Below are 20,203 nucleotides of genomic sequence, written 5' to 3'. Positions count from 1 at the left end.
ATGGCGTTCCCTGTGAAGTGTGATGAGTCATGATCATGGCGTTCCCTGTGAAGTGTGATGGGCCATGATCATGGCGTTCCCTGTGAAGTGTGATGAGCCATGATCATGGCGTTCCCTGTGAAGTGTGATGAGCCATGATCATGGCGTTCCCTGTGAAGTGTGATGGGCCATGATCATGGCTTTGTTTACGTAAGGTCCGAAATCCTATACTCGGTAGCCTTCGTAAAACTGCCTCGTTCTGGTGTTAATGCCTCCTTGCTTGTGTTTGCACAAACTTTGACTGATTTTACAAGTCCAGATCTCCGTATTTTTGTAAACAATGAGTGACACTGAAGTTGACAAAGATCAGGAAATGAGTTTCCTTGTCACCAGTGATGATTCGTTTGCTGACAGGGATTCTGGTGAAAACGGCTTTGTTATTTTGACACTTGGGCATGCTGGCTTGCTTGTTGTTCATTAAGTTTTGTGTCTCCAGCTACAAAAACTGGCGGTGGGGGGGTCGGGGGGGGAGGGGTAGTAAAGTGGGTTAGGCATGGATCAGTTGCGAAATCTTGACCAAATCAAGCTAGAATTATTTTGATTTAAAGCATTCTTGCTGCTTTTGAAAGCAACATGAGCTAAAAGAAAACATTTATTTCTGTTTTTGCCTGTGATTGCATAATGTAGATGTGCGCGCGTGGCGTTGGTGGGTGTGTCTCAAACAAAGAACACAATGCTTATAATTTCATTGTTTCAGTTATATTCATATCATGATTCTGCAGCCAGAACATTTTTTTGTACAGTTTAATGCCAATTTTGAGATTTTTACTCTGTAAAAGACGTGAAAATATCTATAAACATTGTGGTTGACATTTTATGAAAATAAGTGTGCAGAATTTTTGATTATATCCTGTGGAATATCTCCAACTACATACAAGGTACAGCCTTTTTCTTACTTTTATCTGATTCTTCATTCACTCTACTTTCCAAAAATGTATAGGTTTACCTATTTATTCTTACTGATAAGCATACAAATGCCCCAAATCAGAGCACAGGTAGCGGAGGCAAACTATCCCTTTGTTTTAAGCATGATTTCTGTATGTATGTTTTATTATATCCAGCACTTTGAGGGTTAACCTGATAATGATTATAGAAATGGTAATAGATGAATAATAATAGAAAGAAAAAAGAACTCATACAAACTGACCCCAAAACAAACAAATTGATCCTTGTCCCAACAGAGAGAAGGGGACCCAATGCTGGTGGAGGAGATCAACCACACGTCAAACCTTTAACCTGATAATGATTAGAATTACAGAAATAATAATAGATGAATAAAAACAGAAGGAAGAAAAAAAGAAAGAAGAAAAAAAATGGGCCCCTTATCATCCCAACAGAAAGAAGGGAAGCCAGAGCTGATGGAGGAGATCAACCACACGTACAACCTTTAACCTTTAACCTGATAATAATTATAGAAATAATTATAGATTAATAATAACAGGAAGACTAAAAACCACAACAAAAAACCTGACCCTTGTCCCACCAGAAAGAAGGGAGCCAGTGCTAATGGAGGAGATCAATTACATGTACAACCTTTAACCTTTAACCTAATGATGATTATAGAAATAATGACAGACGAATGATAACAGAAAAAAACAAAAAAACCCAGCCAAACAACCATTGTCCCAACAGAAAGAAGGGAAGCCAGAGCTGATGGAGGATATCAAGCACACATACAGCCTTTAACTTGATAATAATTATAGAAATAATGATAGATGAAATTGTATTGAATGACAAGGAAATGTATGATGAACACCCAATGACAGTCAACAGTCGGTTCTGCCCAGGCAGGCAGCCTGTTGTGCAAATTACCCCGAGTTTGTAAAATGCTCAGAGCTTGGTCACTGACTGAGGATAGGAGCTGCATACGTATCCACATCATTCATCATTCATGATGAATAATAATAGCAAGAAAAAAACCCCACTCTTATCCCACCAGAAAGAAGGGAAGCCAGAGCTGATGGAGGAGATCAACCACACGTACAACCTTTAACCTTTAACCTAATAATGATTATAGAAATAATAATGACAGACGAATAATAACAGAAGCAAACCAACCCATGTCCCCCCAACAGAAAGAAGGGAAGCCAGAGCTGATGGAGGAGATCAACCACACGTACAAGCGCCGTGTCTCCTCCTCCCTCTCCCCATCCCGCAGCGGCAGCACACTGGAGTCTGGGGACCTGGCTGACATCTCCAGCTCCTCCCTCTCCAACAAGGCCAGCTCTGGCCACTCCAGCAGCCTGGAGCGCGGCGGCTCTGGCCTCTCCAGTCTGGAACGGGGAGGCTCTGGCATCTCCGGTCTGGAGCTGCCCCCGCCAGTGCCACTGTCCTCCGCCATCCCCCTGGAAGTTGATGGTGAGTGGTGGGGTGGGGTCCCTGTGGAGGTTGATGGTGAGGGGTGGGGTCCCTGTGGAGGTGGGTGGGGAGGGGTGGTGAGGGGTGGGGGCCCTGTGGAGGTTGGTGGTGAGGGGTGGGGTGGGGTGGGGTCCCTGTGGAGGTTGGTGGTGAGGGGTGGGGTGGGGTGGGGGCCCTGTGGAGGTTGGTGGTGAGGGGTGGGGTGGGGTGGGTCCCTGTGGAGGATGGTGGTGAGGGGTGGGGTGGGGTGGGTCCCTGTGGAGGATGGTGGTGAGGGGTGGGGTGGGTCCCTGTGGAGGATGGTGGTGAGGGGTGGGGTGGGGTGGGTCCCTGTGGAGGATGGTGGTGGGGTGGGGGGGGTCCCTGTGGAGGATGGTGGTGAGGGGTGGGGTGGGTCCCTGTGGAGGATGGTGGTGAGGGGTGGGGGGGTCCCTGTGGAGGTTGGTGGTGAGGGGTGGGGTGGGTCCCTGTGGAGGATGGTGGTGAGGGGTGGGGGGGTCCCTGTGGAGGTTGGTGGTGAGGGGTGGGGTGGGGTGGGGTGGGTCCCTGTGGAGGTTGGTGGTGAGTGGTGGTGAGGGGTGGGGTGGGGTGGGTCCCTGTGGAGGTGGTGGTGAGGGGTGGGGTGGGTCCCTGTGGAGGATGGTGGTGAGGGGTGGTGAGGGGTGGGGTGGGTCCCTGTGGAGGTTGGTGGTGAGTGGTGGGGTGGGGTGGGTCCCTGTGGAGGATGGTGGTGAGGGGTGGGGGGGTCCCTGTGGAGGTTGGTGGTGAGGGGTGGTGAGGGGTGGGTCCCTGTGGAGGATGGTGGTGAGGGGTGGGGGGGGTCCCTGTGGAGGATGGTGGTGAGGGGTGGGGTGGGGTGGGTCCCTGTGGAGGATGGTGGGGTGGGGTGGGTCCCTGTGGAGGTTGGTGGTGAGGGGTGGGGTGGGTCCCTGTGGAGGTTGGTGGTGAGGGGTGGGGTGGGGTCCCTGTGGAGGATGGTGGTGAGGGGTGGGGTGGGGTCCCTGTGGAGGATGGTGGTGAGGGGTGGGGTGGGTCCCTGTGGAGGATGGTGGTGAGGGGTGGGGTGGGGTGGGGTCCTTGTGGAGGTTGGTGGTGAGGGGTGGGGTGGGTCCCTGTGGAGGTTGGTGGTGAGGGGTGGGGTGGGTCCCTGTGGAGGTTGGTGGTGAGGGGTGGGGGGGTCCCTGTGGAGGTTGGTGGTGAGGGGTGGGGTGGGTCCCTGTGGAGGATGGTGGTGAGGGGTGGGGTGGGTCCCTGTGGTGGTGGGGTGGTGTGGGTGGGGTCCCTGTGGGATGTGTGTGTTAGCGTTCCTTATGGATTTGTTGAGGGGAAGTTTACAGTGTTTTTTTGTTGTTGTTGTTTTTTTTAGGGTGGAGAATTTTGTGTGTGTATGTGTGTGTGTTGGGGGGGGGGGGGTTGATAGAGGGAGGTGTTGATGTTTAGTGTGTCAGTGAAAGAATTAAACTACTAATTGGGGTCTTGTGGGGTGATGGGGGGGGGGGGGCCTTTTTTTTGTATGGTGAGTAAAAGGTTGTGTTTTTGTTGTTGTTTGTTTTGTTTTTTATAGATTTTGTGTGTGTGAGGGGGTGGGGGGTGGGGGGGATGGTTTCAGTAGTGGTAGGTGTTTATGTTTTGTGTGTAAAAGGAAGAATTAAACTAGTGATTGGCTTGTTTTGGGGGTGTTGGGGGGGGGGGGGGTGCTTTTTTGTGTGTGTTGAGTAAAAGGTTTTATTTTTATTTTAATAGGTAGGCAGGTTTTTTTTTCTATTTATATATATTTTTTGTGAGGGGAGGGGTTCAACAGGGTTGTCTGTCGATGTTTTGTGTAAATAAATGAAAAAATAAAATGGTGAGTTGGGTTTTTTTTGGTTTTTTTGTTTTTTTTTGGGGGGGGGGGTTCTGTGCAGAGTTAAAGTTTTCAAGAAAGGGATAATTTTCATATGAAGGAAGTTTTATTATTTCACTTCTTTAAAAAGAAAAAAAAAAGGGTGATAAAAAAAAAGATAAGGATTTGAATTGTCTGTACTGGGGCTCACAGCTTTATTGGTGATGGGACATGGGTTACTGGCATGGTGTTCTGTTTCTTAGTGGATTGGTGAGAAAAAACAACACAACAAACAGCTAAGGAAGGTGATTTTGGAGACAAAACTATTCAGTAGAAAGTTGTTTCCATTTCACAGAAATAAAATTTCTTTTGCTTTTTCTTCTTTATACATTTGCATCTGTTTGGTTATTTGAAATAACTTTCTTGATACGTTTAAAGTAGATTTAAAGTAGAGAGAGATGATGACATAGTTTGATCTCTTTCCATCTGTCTGTCTGTCTCTCAGTTGTCCTTTTTCCTCTGTCCTCTCCCCCCCCCCCCATCTGTCTCTCTCTCCCTATTGTCCCTTTACTTATGTGGAAAGTGTGTGCGTGATTTCTTTTATTTTCTTTCTGTTTAAAACAGAAACATTCTCTTATGCCATAAATATAACATATGAATTTGTTATTTCATTCTCTTATGCCATAAATATAACATATGAATTTGTTTTTGGAAATAAAAAGAGAAAGTATGTATATATAAAAAAGAAAGTTATATCCTGATGCTTTTACAGGGAGCAGTCTGGTGGACACCAGATCCTCCTCCCGACTGATGGACACCAGATCCTCCTCCCGACTGATGGACACCAGATCCTCCTCCCGACCCCCCACCAGCGTTCCATGGAGACTTAGCGGAGAGCAGTCTGGCCCTGCCTCTGTCATTGAAAATATGGATGGTAACAGAACACAGCTTGTGTGTGTGTGTGTGTGTGTTCTGTGTGTGTGTGTTGTGTACTCTGTGTATGTGTTGTGTGTGTGGTTTTTTTTGTGTGTGTGTATGTGCATGTTCCTGCTGTGTGTTGTATGTGCGTTGTGTTTGTGTGTGTGTTTGTGCTGTGTGTTAACAATGTGTGATGCAAGGCGGATGAAAATTTTTGGCAAAATTACTTTTTTCGGATGAGCAGACTGAAAAAGAAACTGCAAATCATTTACACTGTGTTCAGAATACTGCCTTTTTTTTTTCTTTTTCTTTTTCATGAAAGTGGTTTTCGGTAATGTTGATCTAACAAGTCGATCATAAGGGAGACTACTATTATGAAATAACTTTTCTGCAATAATCTTCTGTTTTTAAAAAGACTTCTTTTCTTTTTTTTTACCACCTATTCGTGCGATAGTCATTTGGAACCCTTACATCCAAAGTGTCTGAGATGACTCTGACAGTTCATGTCCCAGCACCGGTCGGGGAGCACTCGCTGGGCGGCCGATCGTCAGTGGGTGTGTCACCCGCCATCAGCTTCATCAGTCCTGACCAGTCGGCCATTGAGCGTGACGACAGTCGACTGGAGGCAGTTGTCACCAGTTCCAGCAGCGGCTTGGCGTCGGAGGCGCTTTACAGTGCCGACAACAAGCAGACGTCCAGTGATGTGCCGTGTGCTCAGCAGCCTCTGCAGGCTGCGCCATCGTCATCGTCATCATCTGGGATGGTGCCTCCCACAGCTGATGAGGGAAGTCAGTTGGTGAGTAGTGGGGTGTGTGTGTGTGTGCTTGAACGTATCATCTTTTCACAGCTGGTGATGTTAGTATGTAATGTACAGAGATGCCAACTGTTACGATATCGCCATATTTTGTTACCCTCAAACACAGTTTGTTCTGACATTACGCCATGTCAGAATTGTTCTGACAAGTTCATTTACGACTACATAGCAAGGTGACATGCTTTCCTGTCGTGACATTACCCAGACACTAGACATAGACCAGTTGATAATGAGGCCAGGGCAGTCAGCACTAAACTAGACCAGTTGATAATGAGGCCAGGGCAGTCAGCACTAAACTAGACCAGTTGATAATGAGGCCAGGGCAGTCAGCACTAGACACAGACCAATTGGTTTAAATAATCTTAATTATTCAACAATACACATGATTACAATGCAATGAATGACAAAAGAGACACAGACCAATTGATAATGAGACCAGGGCAGTCACCACTAACCTTGGTCTCACGGGATGATGCACAGCTAATTGTGTGGGTGTTTACATTGACAAAGCATAGAGTGGACCAGTCAGCTGGATCGTTTGCCTGAACAAGAGAGAATCTGGCTAAATCAAGTTGCGTCTGGGTCAAACAGCCTCTTTGCTTGATGTGGCTTGGAGTCAGCGTGTTCCTACCAGATTCAAAATGTTCCTACCAAATTTCCTGATTGTTCCTATAAACACTTGACAGGGCTGTGGCATCTTTGAATGTGTGCATTGTGGAAAATTCTGCACCTTTTACCCACCATATGCTGATAGTAGGATCAAGTCCAGGACCGTCAGATTGAGAGTCTAACCAATCAGCTATTGCACCTGTCAGTTTCTGAAGGCTAGAGTCGCTAGACATTGTCAAATTACGACTGGCAGACACTGTAATAGGTGGGCCACACAGAATAGCGTTGCTTGTTTGTAACTGAACGTCTCTCTCTCTTGCTGTTCCTCACTTACTGTCTGACACAATGAGGCCTGCTGGCACGTTTCAGAAGCAGACGACGGGGACCACAACGCGTTCCTCCAGGAAAGCCACACGGTGTGCCGCGGCCGATTCCAGTCAGGAGGAGAACCGACGGACCATGAAGGCGAGGTCGTCTCCAGAGTCTCAGAGTTTCCTGCCCGGCACGGAGAGCGGCGGGTTCAGTGTGGTGATGTCTGGCACCAGGAAGAAGAGCCAGGGTGAGTGGGCTGTTTTAGTTGGGTTTTTTTGGTTTTTTTATTTGTTTATTCTATTCCATTTCATGATTTATTTTATCTAATTTAAAAAAAATTTTTTGATTTGTTTATTTATTTATCATAATTTATATATATATGTGTGTGTGTGTGTATATATATATATATATAGAGAGAGAGAGAGAGAGAGAGTATTATGGCCCAGAATTTGGGTCATTTGATGTTGAATGCTGAGGGGGGTGATGAAGACATGTTGTGGGCCACGTTAAGGTTGGGATCACTTGACAAGGCTGTGTGCTCAGAGCATATCCCACCGTGAACAAGGCTGTGAGATACACACAGTGTTGGTCAGTGAATTTGACAAACACTCCCAAAAGATGCATCTGGAGAAATGCACACAGTGTTGGTCTGTAAATTTGACTAACACTCCCAGAAGATGCATCTGGAGAAATGCACACAGTGTTGGTCTCTGGGTCAGCTTGAAGGTGTTGTGTTACTGAATGTAATTTCTGTCTGAAATATGTTCAGTGTCTGCTGCACGTTTCACTTGAACATGTCTTTGTGCATGCAGGTCTTGTATATGAAGTGTAGGTGTTGCATGAATAATCCTGGTTATTTCAGGGCTGGTTATTCCAGGGCTTGTGATAATCCTGGTAATTTCAGGGCTTATGATAATCCTTGTTATTCCAGGGCTTATGATAATCCTGGTTATTCCAGGGCTTACGATAATCCTGGTTATTTCATGGCTTATGATAATCCTGGTTATTCCAGGGCTTATGATAATCCTGGTTATTCCAGGGCTTTTGATAATCCTGGTTATTTCAGGGCTTATGATAATCCTTGTTATTTCAGGGCTTGTGATAATCCTGGTTATTTCAGGGCTGGTTATTCCAGGACTTTTGATAATCCTGATTATTTCAGGGCTTATGATAATCCTTGTTATTTCAGGGCTTGTGATAATCCTGGTTATTTCAGGGCTGGTTATTTCAGGGTTTGTGATAATCCTGGTTATTTCAGGGCTTATGATAATCCTGGTAATTTCAGGGTTTGTGATAATCCTGGTTATTTCAGGGCTTATGATAATCCTGGTTATTTCAGGGCTGGTTATTTCAGGGCTTTTGTTAATCCTGATTATTTCAGGGCTGGTTATTTCAGGGTTTATGATAATCCAGGTTATTTCATGGCTTGTGATAATCCTGGTTATTCCAGGGCTTTTGATAATCCTGATTATTTCAGGGCTGGTTATTTCAGGGCTTGTGATAATCCTGGTTATTCCAGGGCTTTTGATAATCCTGGTTATTCCAGGGCTTATGATAATCCTGGTTATTTCAGGGTTTGTGATAATCCCGGTTATTTCAGGGCTTATTATAATCCTGGTTATTTCAGGGCTGGTTATTTCAGGGCTTATGATAATCCTGATTATTTCAGGGCTGGTTATTTCATGGCTTGTGATAATCCTGGTTATTTCAGGGCTTGTGATAATCCTGGTTATTTCAGGGCTGGTTATTTCAGTGCTTATGATAATCCTGGTTATTTCAGGGCTCATGATAATCCTGGTTATTTCAGGGCTTCTGATAATCCTGGTTATTTCAGGGCTCATGATAATCCTGGTTATTTCAGGGCTTCTGATAATCCTGGTTATTTCAGGGCTTGTGATAATCCTGGTTTTTCCAGGGCTTTTGATAATCCTGGTTATTCCAGGGCTTATGATAATCCTGGTTATTTCAGGGTTTGTGATAATCCCGGTTATTTCAGGGCTTATTATAATCCTGGTTATTTCAGGGCTGGTTATTTCAGGGCTTATGATGATCCTAATTATTTCAGGGCTGGTTATTTCATGGCTTGTGATAATCCTGGTTATTTCAGGGCTTATGATAATCCAGCTTATTTCAGGGCTTGTGATAATCCAGGTTATTTCAGGGCTTGTGATATCTCAACAAAGCATGTTGTGGGGAATGTGTGGACGGGTCATTCACATGCACTGCAGATGCTGTTTGACTGATGTGTGTATGAGTCATTCAGATGCACTGCAGATGCTGTTTGACTAATGAGTGTATGAGTCATTCAGATGCACTGCAGATGCTGTTTGACTAATGTGTGTATGAGTCATTCAGATGCACTGCAGATGCTGTTTGACTAATGTGTGTATGAGTCATTCACATGAACTGCAGATGCTGTTTGACTAATGTGTGTATGAGTCATTCAGATGCACTGCAGATGCTGTTTGACTAATGTGTGTACGAGTCATTCACATAAACTACAGATAGTATGTGACTAATAATGTGTGTACAGATCATTGACATAAACTACAGATACTATGTGACTAATAATGTGTGTACAGATCGTTGACATAAACTACAGATACTATGTGACTAATAATGTGTGTACAGATCATTGACATAAACTACAGATACTATGTGACTAATAATGTGTGTACAGATCGTTGACATAAACTACAGATACTATGTGACTAATAATGTGTGTACAGATCGTTGACATAAACTACAGATAGTATGTGACTAATAATGTGTGTACAGATCGTTGACATGAACTACAGATACTATGTGACTAATAATATTTGTACTGATCGTTGACATAAACTACAGATACTATGACTGGTTATATTTGGGCTCCTGGTAAGTCGACACTTTTAGGACACAGTTTTACACAGTGAGCAAGGATACATACAACCTCAGAATACAGGTTCTTTAGAATACAGGTTCTTTACTGGGGAAAAAAGATGTGTCAGAAGCTACACGTTTTGTGCATTATGTGCCCAAAAAGTATGAATGCCTATCCTTCCTGTTTTTATTGTGTGTGTGTGTATCTATCTGTCTATACATTTTTTTCCCATAGATTTTTTTTTTTTATTAAAAAAATATTTTATTTATCACTACATTATCAGTTTAAAGATTATTTTATACATATGTCTCACCCTTAGCTGGTTTTTAAAGTGTGGATGTTACAACTTGTATATATGAATTTATCCAGTGCCACAGCTTTGACTAAAATGAGTGCGTCGTTTATAAAAATGTTTGTTCACTTGTGTGTTTTTGTGCGTGTCTATACAGGTTCTGCATCAGGAACCAGCTCTGGAAAGACCGCACCTACAAGGTAAGCCATTGGATCTGGAATGTGTTTGGCTGCTTTCCATATTTTAAGAGTATGCCCTTTCCGGGAGACAAAGTCACATGCTTAGATAGACTTACTGAACAAAAATGAAAGAACAGGCATATGAAAAAGATGAAGAGAGGCAAGGATTTAAACATCCAGCAACACTCCCCCCCCACCCCCCCCACCCCCCTCTCCCCCAAACCCCCTGCCCCCAATATTAATAAAAATAAGCACTTGATTGTAAGCAAAAAGAGAAGCCGGTAACATAAGACACAGCCATGCTGGTAATTGTTTTTGATATGATTTTTTTTTAAACGAAAGAAAAAAGGTTGTTAACAGAAGGAGAGGTAAGATTGGCATTGTAGTTTTAGCAAGGGAAGTGTCATAGTCAGATTGGTTACACTTTGAACTTTTGATTCAGTGATTAGAGTTCAAGGCCCTTCCTTGCCAGAGAAATAACCTCATGTGATAATGTAATGTTCTGTTATTGGTATGTCATTTGCAGTGCTTTCTTGTCAGAAAAATGACCACACATGATGATGAATCATTATGTTATTGTATGTAATTGGCAGTGCTTTATGTCAGAAAAATGACCACACATGATGATAAATCATTATGTTATTGTTAGGTAATTGGCAGTGCTTTCTTGTCAGAAAAATGACCACACATGATGGTGTGTTGTTAGTGTTGCAACGTCATTGGCAGCACTTTCTCTCCAGATGAATTAGCACACATGATGATTTGTAGTATTGGTGGATATTGATACATGTATATGTCAGTATCGATATATGTATATATAATAGTTTTTTTTTTGTTTGTATGTTTTTCGTGAATACACACACACACACACACACACACACATATATATATATACATACATACATACATAAATACATATAATGTGTTAATGTGTTGTTACGTCACTGGCAGTGCCCCCTCACCAAAGAAGTCATCCAGCGTCAGACAGCAGAGCTCCCAGGAGGCATCAGAAAGGGACACCACTCCTGTGACAGTTCAAACTTCAAGCAAGCTGGAGATAGGTACAGGGATTGGTTTCTGTTTATCCTGGACAGAGGCTGCAGTATTTTTGTTTATTCAGTGCACCCATAGACAAACACATACATGTATGCACACGTACGCTTGCACACATGCATGCACACACACACACACACACACACACACACACACACACACACACACACACACACACACACACACACACACTGCTGCCACTTTGATACTGATCACACAAACAACATGGTTGAAGGTTCCTGGCATGTAGTGGGCATGGTAGCCAAGCGGCCAGAGCAATGGACTTTAAATTGTTGGTTCCAATCCAGGTTGAGACACCAGGTGGGGTAAAGGTGGAGACCAGGTTTTCTGATCTCCCAGGTCAGAATACATGCACACCTGTTTGTGTCTGAATCCTCTGAATGGGAATACACATGCAGAAGATCAAATACACACCTGAGCAATCCCAAAGTCTGTGTTAGTGATGCGTGCACACCTGCTTGTGCCTGGGTCTTGTTAGTGGCAGTACACTTGTGCCTGGGTCTTTTTAGTGGCAGTACACTTGTGCCTGCATCTTGTTAGTGGCAGTACACTTGTGCCTGCATCTTGTTAGTGGCAGTACACTTGTGCCTGGGTCTTGTTAGTGGCAGTACACTTGTGCCTGCATCTTGTTAGTGGCAGTACACTTGTGCCTGGGTCTTGTTAGTGGCAGTACACTTGTGCCTGGGTCTTGTTAGTACACTTGTGCCTGGGTCTTGTTAGCGGCAGTACACTTGTGCCTGGATCTTGTTAGTGGCAGTACACTTGCAGAACGTCATTTACACTCTGTAATAGTCTGTGTCAGTGATACATGGGTTATGGAAACTTTAACATACGCACTACGCACACCCCAAGAAATAAAGGTCTGGCTGTTTAAATGGTGTGGTAAAAAGTGTGGGGTGAAAATAGTCCTGTACATAAAATGTGTGTAGTAGATATGATTGGGTGTTTAGTCTCAGAGGCAGAAGAAGATTACTGTGCCATTGTTGCTGTGAGAGAGGTTTCAGTTTCAATTTTTCATCTGTGATTGAAACTAAGTTTCTTTTTTCTTTTTTTCTTTTCTTTTCTTTTTACTGAAAAAAAAATTGCAAAGACATGTTTACAATACAGAGAACAGCATGAAACAAACAATATAAAACGAACAGTAGCATCCACTAGAGAGAAAAACACAAAACAAAATCAAAAGTAATAATAAAAATATTTTAAAAAAGCAGCAACAACAACATCAACAACAACAACAAAACTTGTTCAATCATTCAATCAGTCAATGTTTACACATTATTGATTGCAGTAATCATGATGATTTAAGATGATATTAATAATAAAAGACCAGTTGTAACATAGCAATAGCATCAGTTATGTCAACTGTTACAGTAATGGCATCAAGGATGAGGCGAAAGTGAGTGGTAGCATGATAATATCATCATGAGGAGCAAGGAGTAAACCACCTCTACATTATTGGAAAAGAAAGCTTGTAGTTTACATTGTAAAGACAACAACAACAATAATTTGTTTTACAATAAATAAATGAATAAATATAAAAAAATAAATAGAAACCTGCTAGTACAAGTAAGGACTATTATACAGAATGATAACTATGGAACATGCAAAATTGTGATTAGGTAACAGTTTCCGTGATTGGAAGGTAACTTTGTACGGAAAGCATGATGGTTCATTAGTATATAAGATGCATGTTCTTCGATTTTGTATGTGTATCTGAGCTGTGTTTTAAATGCATTGAGTTGTAGTGATTGTTTAGTGAATTTGCATTTGTACGGAAAGTTTTTGGCAAGTAAAATAATAAAATAAAAAATGTCATCTGTAGCAAATGTGTGCGAGTTTCCGAATAAAACCATTTCTTCACATAATTGGGCATTGTATACATTATTGCATTTGTTATTAATATCAGTTTGTAAAGCAGTCCAAAATCTCTGCACAATCTCACAATCTCCAAAAAAGGTGTTCAATGGTCTCTGGATGTGATCCACAGAAGCTGCATTTATCATTATCAGAGATATTCATCTGTTTCAGAGATCTGTTTGTTGAAATAATCCTATAAACTATTCTTATTTCAAACCATTTTAAGTTTACATCACTTATTTTGTGTATTTTGTGAAATGTCTGTTTCCAGTTAATGTTCAGTTGCAACAAATCGTTCCATTTGTTACAGCATTTAGGGGCCATATTGTTTTAATCTAAAGTGTCGTAATAAACTTTTGTTCCTTTTCCAGTTAATGTTCATTTGCAACAAATCGTTTTTTGTTACAGCATTTAGGGGTCATATTATTTTTAACTAAAGTGTCGTAACGAACTTTTGTTCCTTTCTTCACAGAATATATCATTTGTAATGATTTTCTCGTCTGTAAAGCTCTGTCATTATCAATTTCAATGTTAATCTTTTTTTATATAATTTCTAACTGACCTTATGCAACCATTTAAAGTAAGAAAATGTGTTAAATTTCCATGTTTTTGACTAAAATCTTCATAGGAAAGGAAACTACTGTCCCCATGCACTAGATGAGAAATATTCCAGACCCCCTTTTCCATCCAATTTCTGTATGATAAAATCTTACTTCCAATTTTGGTTCAGAAAGATTGGTTCCGCTAAAGCTTCATTGCTGTTTGATAGTGGGACCTTCTGACAAAATTCTTTGTAGGGAAGCTAAGTTTCTATTACCCTTTCTATAATGCTTATCTTGTACCCTTTCTATAATGTCTATCTTGTACCCTTTCTATAATGCTTATCTTGTACCCTTTCTATAATGCTTATCTTGTACTCTTTCTATAAGGCTTATCTTGTACCCTTTCTATAATGTCTATCTTGTACCCTTTCTATAATGTCTATCTTGTACCCTTTCTATAATGTCTATCTTGTACTCTTTCTATAATGTCTATCTTGTACCCTTTCTATAATGTCTATCTTGTACCCTTTCTATCTTGTACCTTTCTATAAGGCTTATCTTGTACCCTTTCTATAATACTTATCTTGTACCCTTTCTATAATGTCTATCTTGTACCCTTTCTATAATGTCTATCTTGTACCCTTTCTATAATGTCTATCTTGTACTCTTTCTATAATGTCTATCTTGTACCCTTTCTATAATGTCTATCTTGTACTCTTTCTATAATGTCTATCTTGTACCCTTTCTATCTTGTACCTTTCTATAAGGCTTATCTTGTACCCTTTCTATAATACTTATCTTGTACCCTTTCTATAATGTCTATCTTGTACCCTTTCTATAATGCTTATCTTGTACCCTTTCTATAATGTCTATCTTGTACCCTTTCTATAATGCTTATCTTGTACTCTTTCTATAAGGCTTATCTTGTACCCTTTCTATAATGCTTATCTTGTACCCTTTCTATAATGCTTGTACCTTTCTATAATGCCTATCTTGTACCCTTTCTATCTTGTACCCTTTCTATAATGCTTGTACCCTTTCTATAACGCTTATCTTGTACCCTTTCTATAATGCTTGTACCCTTTCTATCTTGTACCCTTTCTATAATGCTTATCTTGTACCCTTTCTATCTTGTACCCTTTCTATAATGCTTGTACCCTTTCTATAACGCTTATCTTGTACCCTTTCTATAACGCTTATCTTGTACCCTTTCTATAATGCTTATCTTGGAATTGTTCTCGCCCTGAGTCAGGAACTGTGCTAAACCATGCCAGCATTCAAAGTCTGATAGTTGGCTTGTGCACTGTTTACATGTTGAGGCAGTTATTCATGGATTGTCAATCTATGTTTTGTTAATTCACTTTTCATAGATAGTTACCATGTTTTCTTAATTAGGGTTTCATAGATTTTTACTGTTTGTTTTGTTAATTAGCTTTTGATAGATCCTTGTTATATATTTTGTTAATTTGTTTTTTTTTCAACAGGTGCTCGGGTTATGTGTCGGTGGAAGGACGGGTTTTTCTATCCTGCCAAATTCGTTGGTCTGAACACCGGGATTGGCAACAAGTAAGTAATGTCTGGCCATGCTCAAATTCGCATGTACTTGCACACACACACACACACACACACAGAGGCATATATACATAGAGGCACACAACACACACACACACATGCAAGCACATCTAAAAAGTACAGAGTATCATATTATGGTATTGTTTTCTACAGATTTTTACCATATTCAGTAAGCAGTATGCTTGATATATTGTGGAATAGCTTTAATTTATAAACTCCTTATTCTGATTTAAGTACTATTCCCCTAACCTTCACAAATTTTGAAAATGCACATCCTAAAGTCATGAAACTTGTGTTCTTGATTAAAAGCACCTTACCCAACCCTTACTTCTGCTTGAAACTGGTTTCATTTCAAGACTTGGAAGTTGTGTATTGAGCACAAGGAGAAATAGAGATACATGTACATATAACCAGCAGTTTCAAGTTCAGTTGCTATTTAGTTTTGAACGATCTGATTTCAAAACTTGGAAATTTCGATGTTTGTAAACAAAGAAAAATGCATGATTATTAGTTTCATTCTTTGAGTTTTAAGCTATTTTCATTTGTCCACTATCTCACATTTACACTATTTTATTACAAGACCAGACAGGCACAATAGCCAAGTGGTTAAAGCGTTGAACTTTCATTTTGAGGGTCCTGGGTTTAAATCTTGGTAACGGCACCTGGTGGGTAAAGGGTGGAGATTTTTTCGATCTCCCAGGTCAGCATATGTGCAGACCTGCTAACGCCTGAACCCCCTTTGTGTGTATATGCATGCAGAAGATCATATACGCATTTAAAGATCCTGTAATCCCTGGAAACAAGAATATACCCAGCATGCACACCTCCAATAGCTGAGTATGGCTGCCTTGATGGCGGGGAAAAAAGGGTCCTACAGGTAAAAGCCCACAGGTGTACATGTGGCTGAACAGGGGAGTATGGCTGCCTTGATGGCGGGGTAAAAAGGGTCCTACAGGTAAAAGCCCACAGGTGTACATGTGGTTGAACAGGGGAGTATGGCTGCCTTGATGGCGGGGTAAAAAGGGTCCTACAGGTAAAAGCCCACAGGTGTACATGAGGGTGAACAGGGGAGTATGGCTGCCTTGATGGCGGGGTAAAAAGGGTCCTACAGGTAAAAGCCCACAGGTGTACATGTGGCTGAACAGGGGAGTATGGCTGCCTTGATGGCGGGGTAAAAAGGGTCCTACAGGTAAAAGCCCACAGGTGTACATGTGGCTGAACAGGGGAGTATGGCTGCCTTGATGGCGGGGTAAAAAGGGTCGTACAGGTAAAAGCCCACAGGTGTACATGTGGCTGAACAGGGGAGTATGGCTGCCTTGATGGCGGGGTAAAAAGGGTCCTACAGGTAAAAGCCCACAGGTGTACATGTGGTTGAACAGGGGAGTATGGCTGCCTTGATGGCAGGGTAAAAAGGGTCGTACAGGTAAAAGCCCACATGTGTACATGAGGGTGAACAGGGAAGTATGGCTGCCTTGATGGCGGGGTAAAAAGGGTCCTACAGGTAAAAGCCCACAGGTGTACATGAGGGTGAACAGGGGAGTATGGCTGCCTTGATGGCGGGGTAAAAAGGGTCCTACAGGTAAAAGCCCACAGGTGTACATGAGGGTGAACAGGGGAGTATGGCTGCCTTGATGGCGGGGTAAAAAGGGTCCTACAGGTAAAAGCCCACAGGTGTACATGAGGGTGAACAGGGGAGTATGGCTGCCTTGATGGCGGGGTAAAAAGGGTCCTACAGGTAAAAGCCCACAGGTGTACATGAGGGTGAACAGGGGAGTATGGCTGCCTTGATGGCGGGGTAAAAAGGGTCCTACAGGTAAAAGCCCACAGGTGTACATGAGGGTGAACAGGGGAGTATGGCTGCCTTGATGGCGGGGTAAAAAGGGTCCTACAGGTAAAAGCCCACAGGTGTACATGTGGCTGAACAGGGGAGTATGGCTGCCTTGATGGTGGGGTAAAAAGGGTCCTACAGGTAAAAGCCCACAGGTGTACATGAGGGTGAACAGGGGAGTATGGCTGCCTTGATGGTGGGGTAAAAAGGGTCCTACAGGTAAAAGCCCACAGGTGTACATGTGGCTGAACAGGGGACGTGCAGCCCACAAAGGAAGAAAAAGAAGAAAAAGATTACGAGGCTGTTTGGAAGTGGTGTTGCAGGTGTAAACAGATATGTGTGATCATCATTTCATTCTTATTCCAAATTCAAATTCTAATGAGTTATAAACAATTTTATTTCAAGACTGGAAGTAAGTAGTGGCATGCATAGAGAAATGCTTATGTTAAACCTCTTGACTGCACTGTTGACGTATGGCATACGTCATAAAATGTCTCTCACCAATGCTGCATTGATGTACGCCATCACGTTCTGTGTTTCGAGTCCCGCATTACAGAAAATACAGTCTGCTAACCATTGAATTAGCTCCCCTGAGAGCTCTTTATCTCCTGAGTTCCATAAGCTAAAATTATTCACCTCATTGTCATATTTATGGCGAAAGTTTTGCAAGTTTGTACGAAGCTCAGGTTGTGTTTGCAAAGCCATGGCTGAACGCAGACAAACCCCAACACTTGCACTAGTATTGGAAGAAATCCTTCACGATGCAAACAGTAGAGATGAAGATTGTGGACTGAATGAGATAGAACTGCGTGAAGTTGATGCTGAAGACGCTGATTTTGACAGTGGAGGGGGGTGGGAGGTGGAGTTGCTTGACGAAACTGAAGACAGACAAACTCAGCTGATTCAAGATGCAGGTGGGTGTTTACGAGGTTTGTCAGTTTATTATTTGCTTTCTGTTTGTTGTAACAATGAATATGACTGCATTGTGTGTGTTTTGAATGTGTTAGCTGTGGTAAGTAGCTTCGTCAGTCACTGATCAGTGTGTGTGAGTGTGTGAGAATCAGTCATGTGTGTACTGTGTGTGACCATCACAGCCCAAGGAGGCGTGGTCACTGGCTGGCTCATTGTTGATGACAGCATGTGTCGCTCGCCTAGAGCTTTCTGTGTTTTCGTTCCCAAGTATGTATTGGTTTGTTGTTGTTGTTTTTTTTGTGTGTGTGTGTGAGAGAGTGGGGGAGGGGGGTGGGGGGTAGGTGTGTGTGTTTTTGTATTTCAGCTTCTGAAAACAATCAGAAATAAAATGGTACCATTACCATTTCATAACCTTTTTATATGTTAAAAAACAAACAAACAAAAACCACCACCTCCAAAACCCCAACAAACTTAGTCTTTTATGCAATGTGTTTCAGGTATGCAGCATGGTGATGATCATGATGTTCATCCTGGACCATCTGGAGTTGACAACTTGCCACAAACCTACAGCTGAAGACCAGCAGCAGCAAGACCAAAGGGCAGTAAACAAGCCTCCAGCAATTCTGGATTACAACAAAAACATGGGTACCATGGTCCATCATGACCAACAGCTGCAGCCCTACGATGCCACAAGGAAAACCCTGAAGTGGTACAAATATCTGTGTGTACATTTTCTACAAATTGCCATGCTGAATGCACACATCCTCAACAAAATAAGCAGGCAACAGCAGTACATTCCTGGACTTCCAGAAGGATGTAACTAGTGCCATGATTTTTGGTGACCAAGACTCAGACACTGCTGAAGATGAACACACTGTTCGTCTGTGTGGACAATACTTCATTGATGTCATCCCACATACCCCACAGAAGGCCTGACCACAAAGGAGGTGCAGAGTCTGCTGGAAGAAAGGACAAAGAAAGGATGTGAGGTTCTGCTGCCCAGACTGCCCCAGCAAACCAGCACTGTGTCTTGAAGACTGTTTCCGCAAGTACCACACACAGCGTTTTTACTGGCGATAGATGTTGGGTGAGTACACCCTTTTCATTCTTTGTGTGGACTGTGTTGGAGTCTTATGGACCTGGACACTGTTGCTCAGCCTTGACAGTGTGTGTGGTTGATCACAACAGTCACAAGAAAGACTGGTGATAACCTGGTTGATGGAATGACAGTCCCCCCCTTTTTTTTTATTGCATTGTATGGAATTTTTGTGTCAGATTGACTCATTATTTGAACATGTGAGTATTAAAAACAAAATCTTGGTTCATTTTCCTTTCATTTGATATATACTTTTATGCACTTATCTTCAGTACTTTTTGAAATATAAGCAAATCAAAATCATTGACGTGTTTTTCTTGTTTTTCTGAAAAATTTCTCAGCATAGACAAAAGCAAAACGTACTAGCAGTGAAGGGGTTAATCATCAGTTCATTCCTTCTGAAACACTCAGTTTCTATTTTGGTTTGAAATGATTGTATTTCAACACTTATAAATGGTAATAAGTGCAAACAGGGAGAGATGAATAGTAGGGTGGCCATACAAATTTTTTTTTTGTCACATCAGATTTCTTGGTGTGAAACAGTGACAGCTGACTGTTTCAGTGAATCTTTCACCAGGGACAAGCCTTTATTACAACCCTGTGGGCTGTTTAGTGTGGTGCACACGGGGCCTTGCTTCATCGTCTTATCTGAATGACTAGCATCCAGACCATCTCTCAAGGTCTAGTGGAGTGGAAGAAAATTTTGGCGAGCGTCGGATTTGATTCTTTGTGTGTGTGTGCGCGTGCGTGCGCATAATGTTACAGAGCAATGGTGTGTCTGGCTGTGCTTGTGTGTCTTACACACACGCGTATATGTTAAGTGTCTTGAGTATGACCATCAGAATGGCAGAGGAGGCACTTGTGGTCGTGATTATCTGGGCTCAAATTTGATGATTGTGAGGAGTGTCTTGCCCAAGTCACTTCCCCATTGTCTCGGCCAAGAGGGCTTTAAGACAGTCCGCGTTCTCACAGTTCAACCAACGGATATACGAGGGTCATTCAATAAATAAGGTGAATTTTTCGGTATAAGGACTTCTAATACAGATAGAAGCTTACTTTTTTTAAATTTTTCAACGTAGTCTCCCAGCACTGTCACACACTTTTCCCATCTGCGCA

The 20,203-nt window shown here is 42.3% G+C and overlaps 1 protein-coding gene across 5 annotated transcripts in view; it reads left to right on the top strand.

The window, feature by feature from the left end:
- The window catches only part of LOC143296874 (uncharacterized), a 110,974-nt gene that overhangs the window by 53,231 nt on the left and 37,540 nt on the right, over positions 1–20,203 (top strand). For all 5 annotated transcript variants that reach the window (XM_076608851.1, XM_076608852.1, XM_076608853.1 and 2 more), the window contains exons 22-28: positions 2,115–2,397; positions 4,992–5,153; positions 5,650–5,933; positions 6,930–7,119; positions 10,185–10,227; positions 11,158–11,267; positions 15,164–15,245. In XM_076608851.1, coding sequence (XP_076464966.1) covers positions 2,115–2,397; positions 4,992–5,153; positions 5,650–5,933; positions 6,930–7,119; positions 10,185–10,227; positions 11,158–11,267; positions 15,164–15,245 — 1,154 coding nt within the window. The remainder of the gene's footprint in view (positions 1–2,114; positions 2,398–4,991; positions 5,154–5,649; positions 5,934–6,929; positions 7,120–10,184; positions 10,228–11,157; positions 11,268–15,163; positions 15,246–20,203) is intronic.

This window comes from Babylonia areolata, chromosome 22 (assembly GCF_041734735.1).
Source record: "Babylonia areolata isolate BAREFJ2019XMU chromosome 22, ASM4173473v1, whole genome shotgun sequence".
In the NCBI taxonomy this organism is placed as follows: Eukaryota; Metazoa; Mollusca; class Gastropoda; order Neogastropoda; family Buccinidae; genus Babylonia; species Babylonia areolata.
The sequence above is the reverse complement of the archived record's forward strand: the minus strand, read 5'-3'. Positions and strand labels throughout refer to the sequence as shown.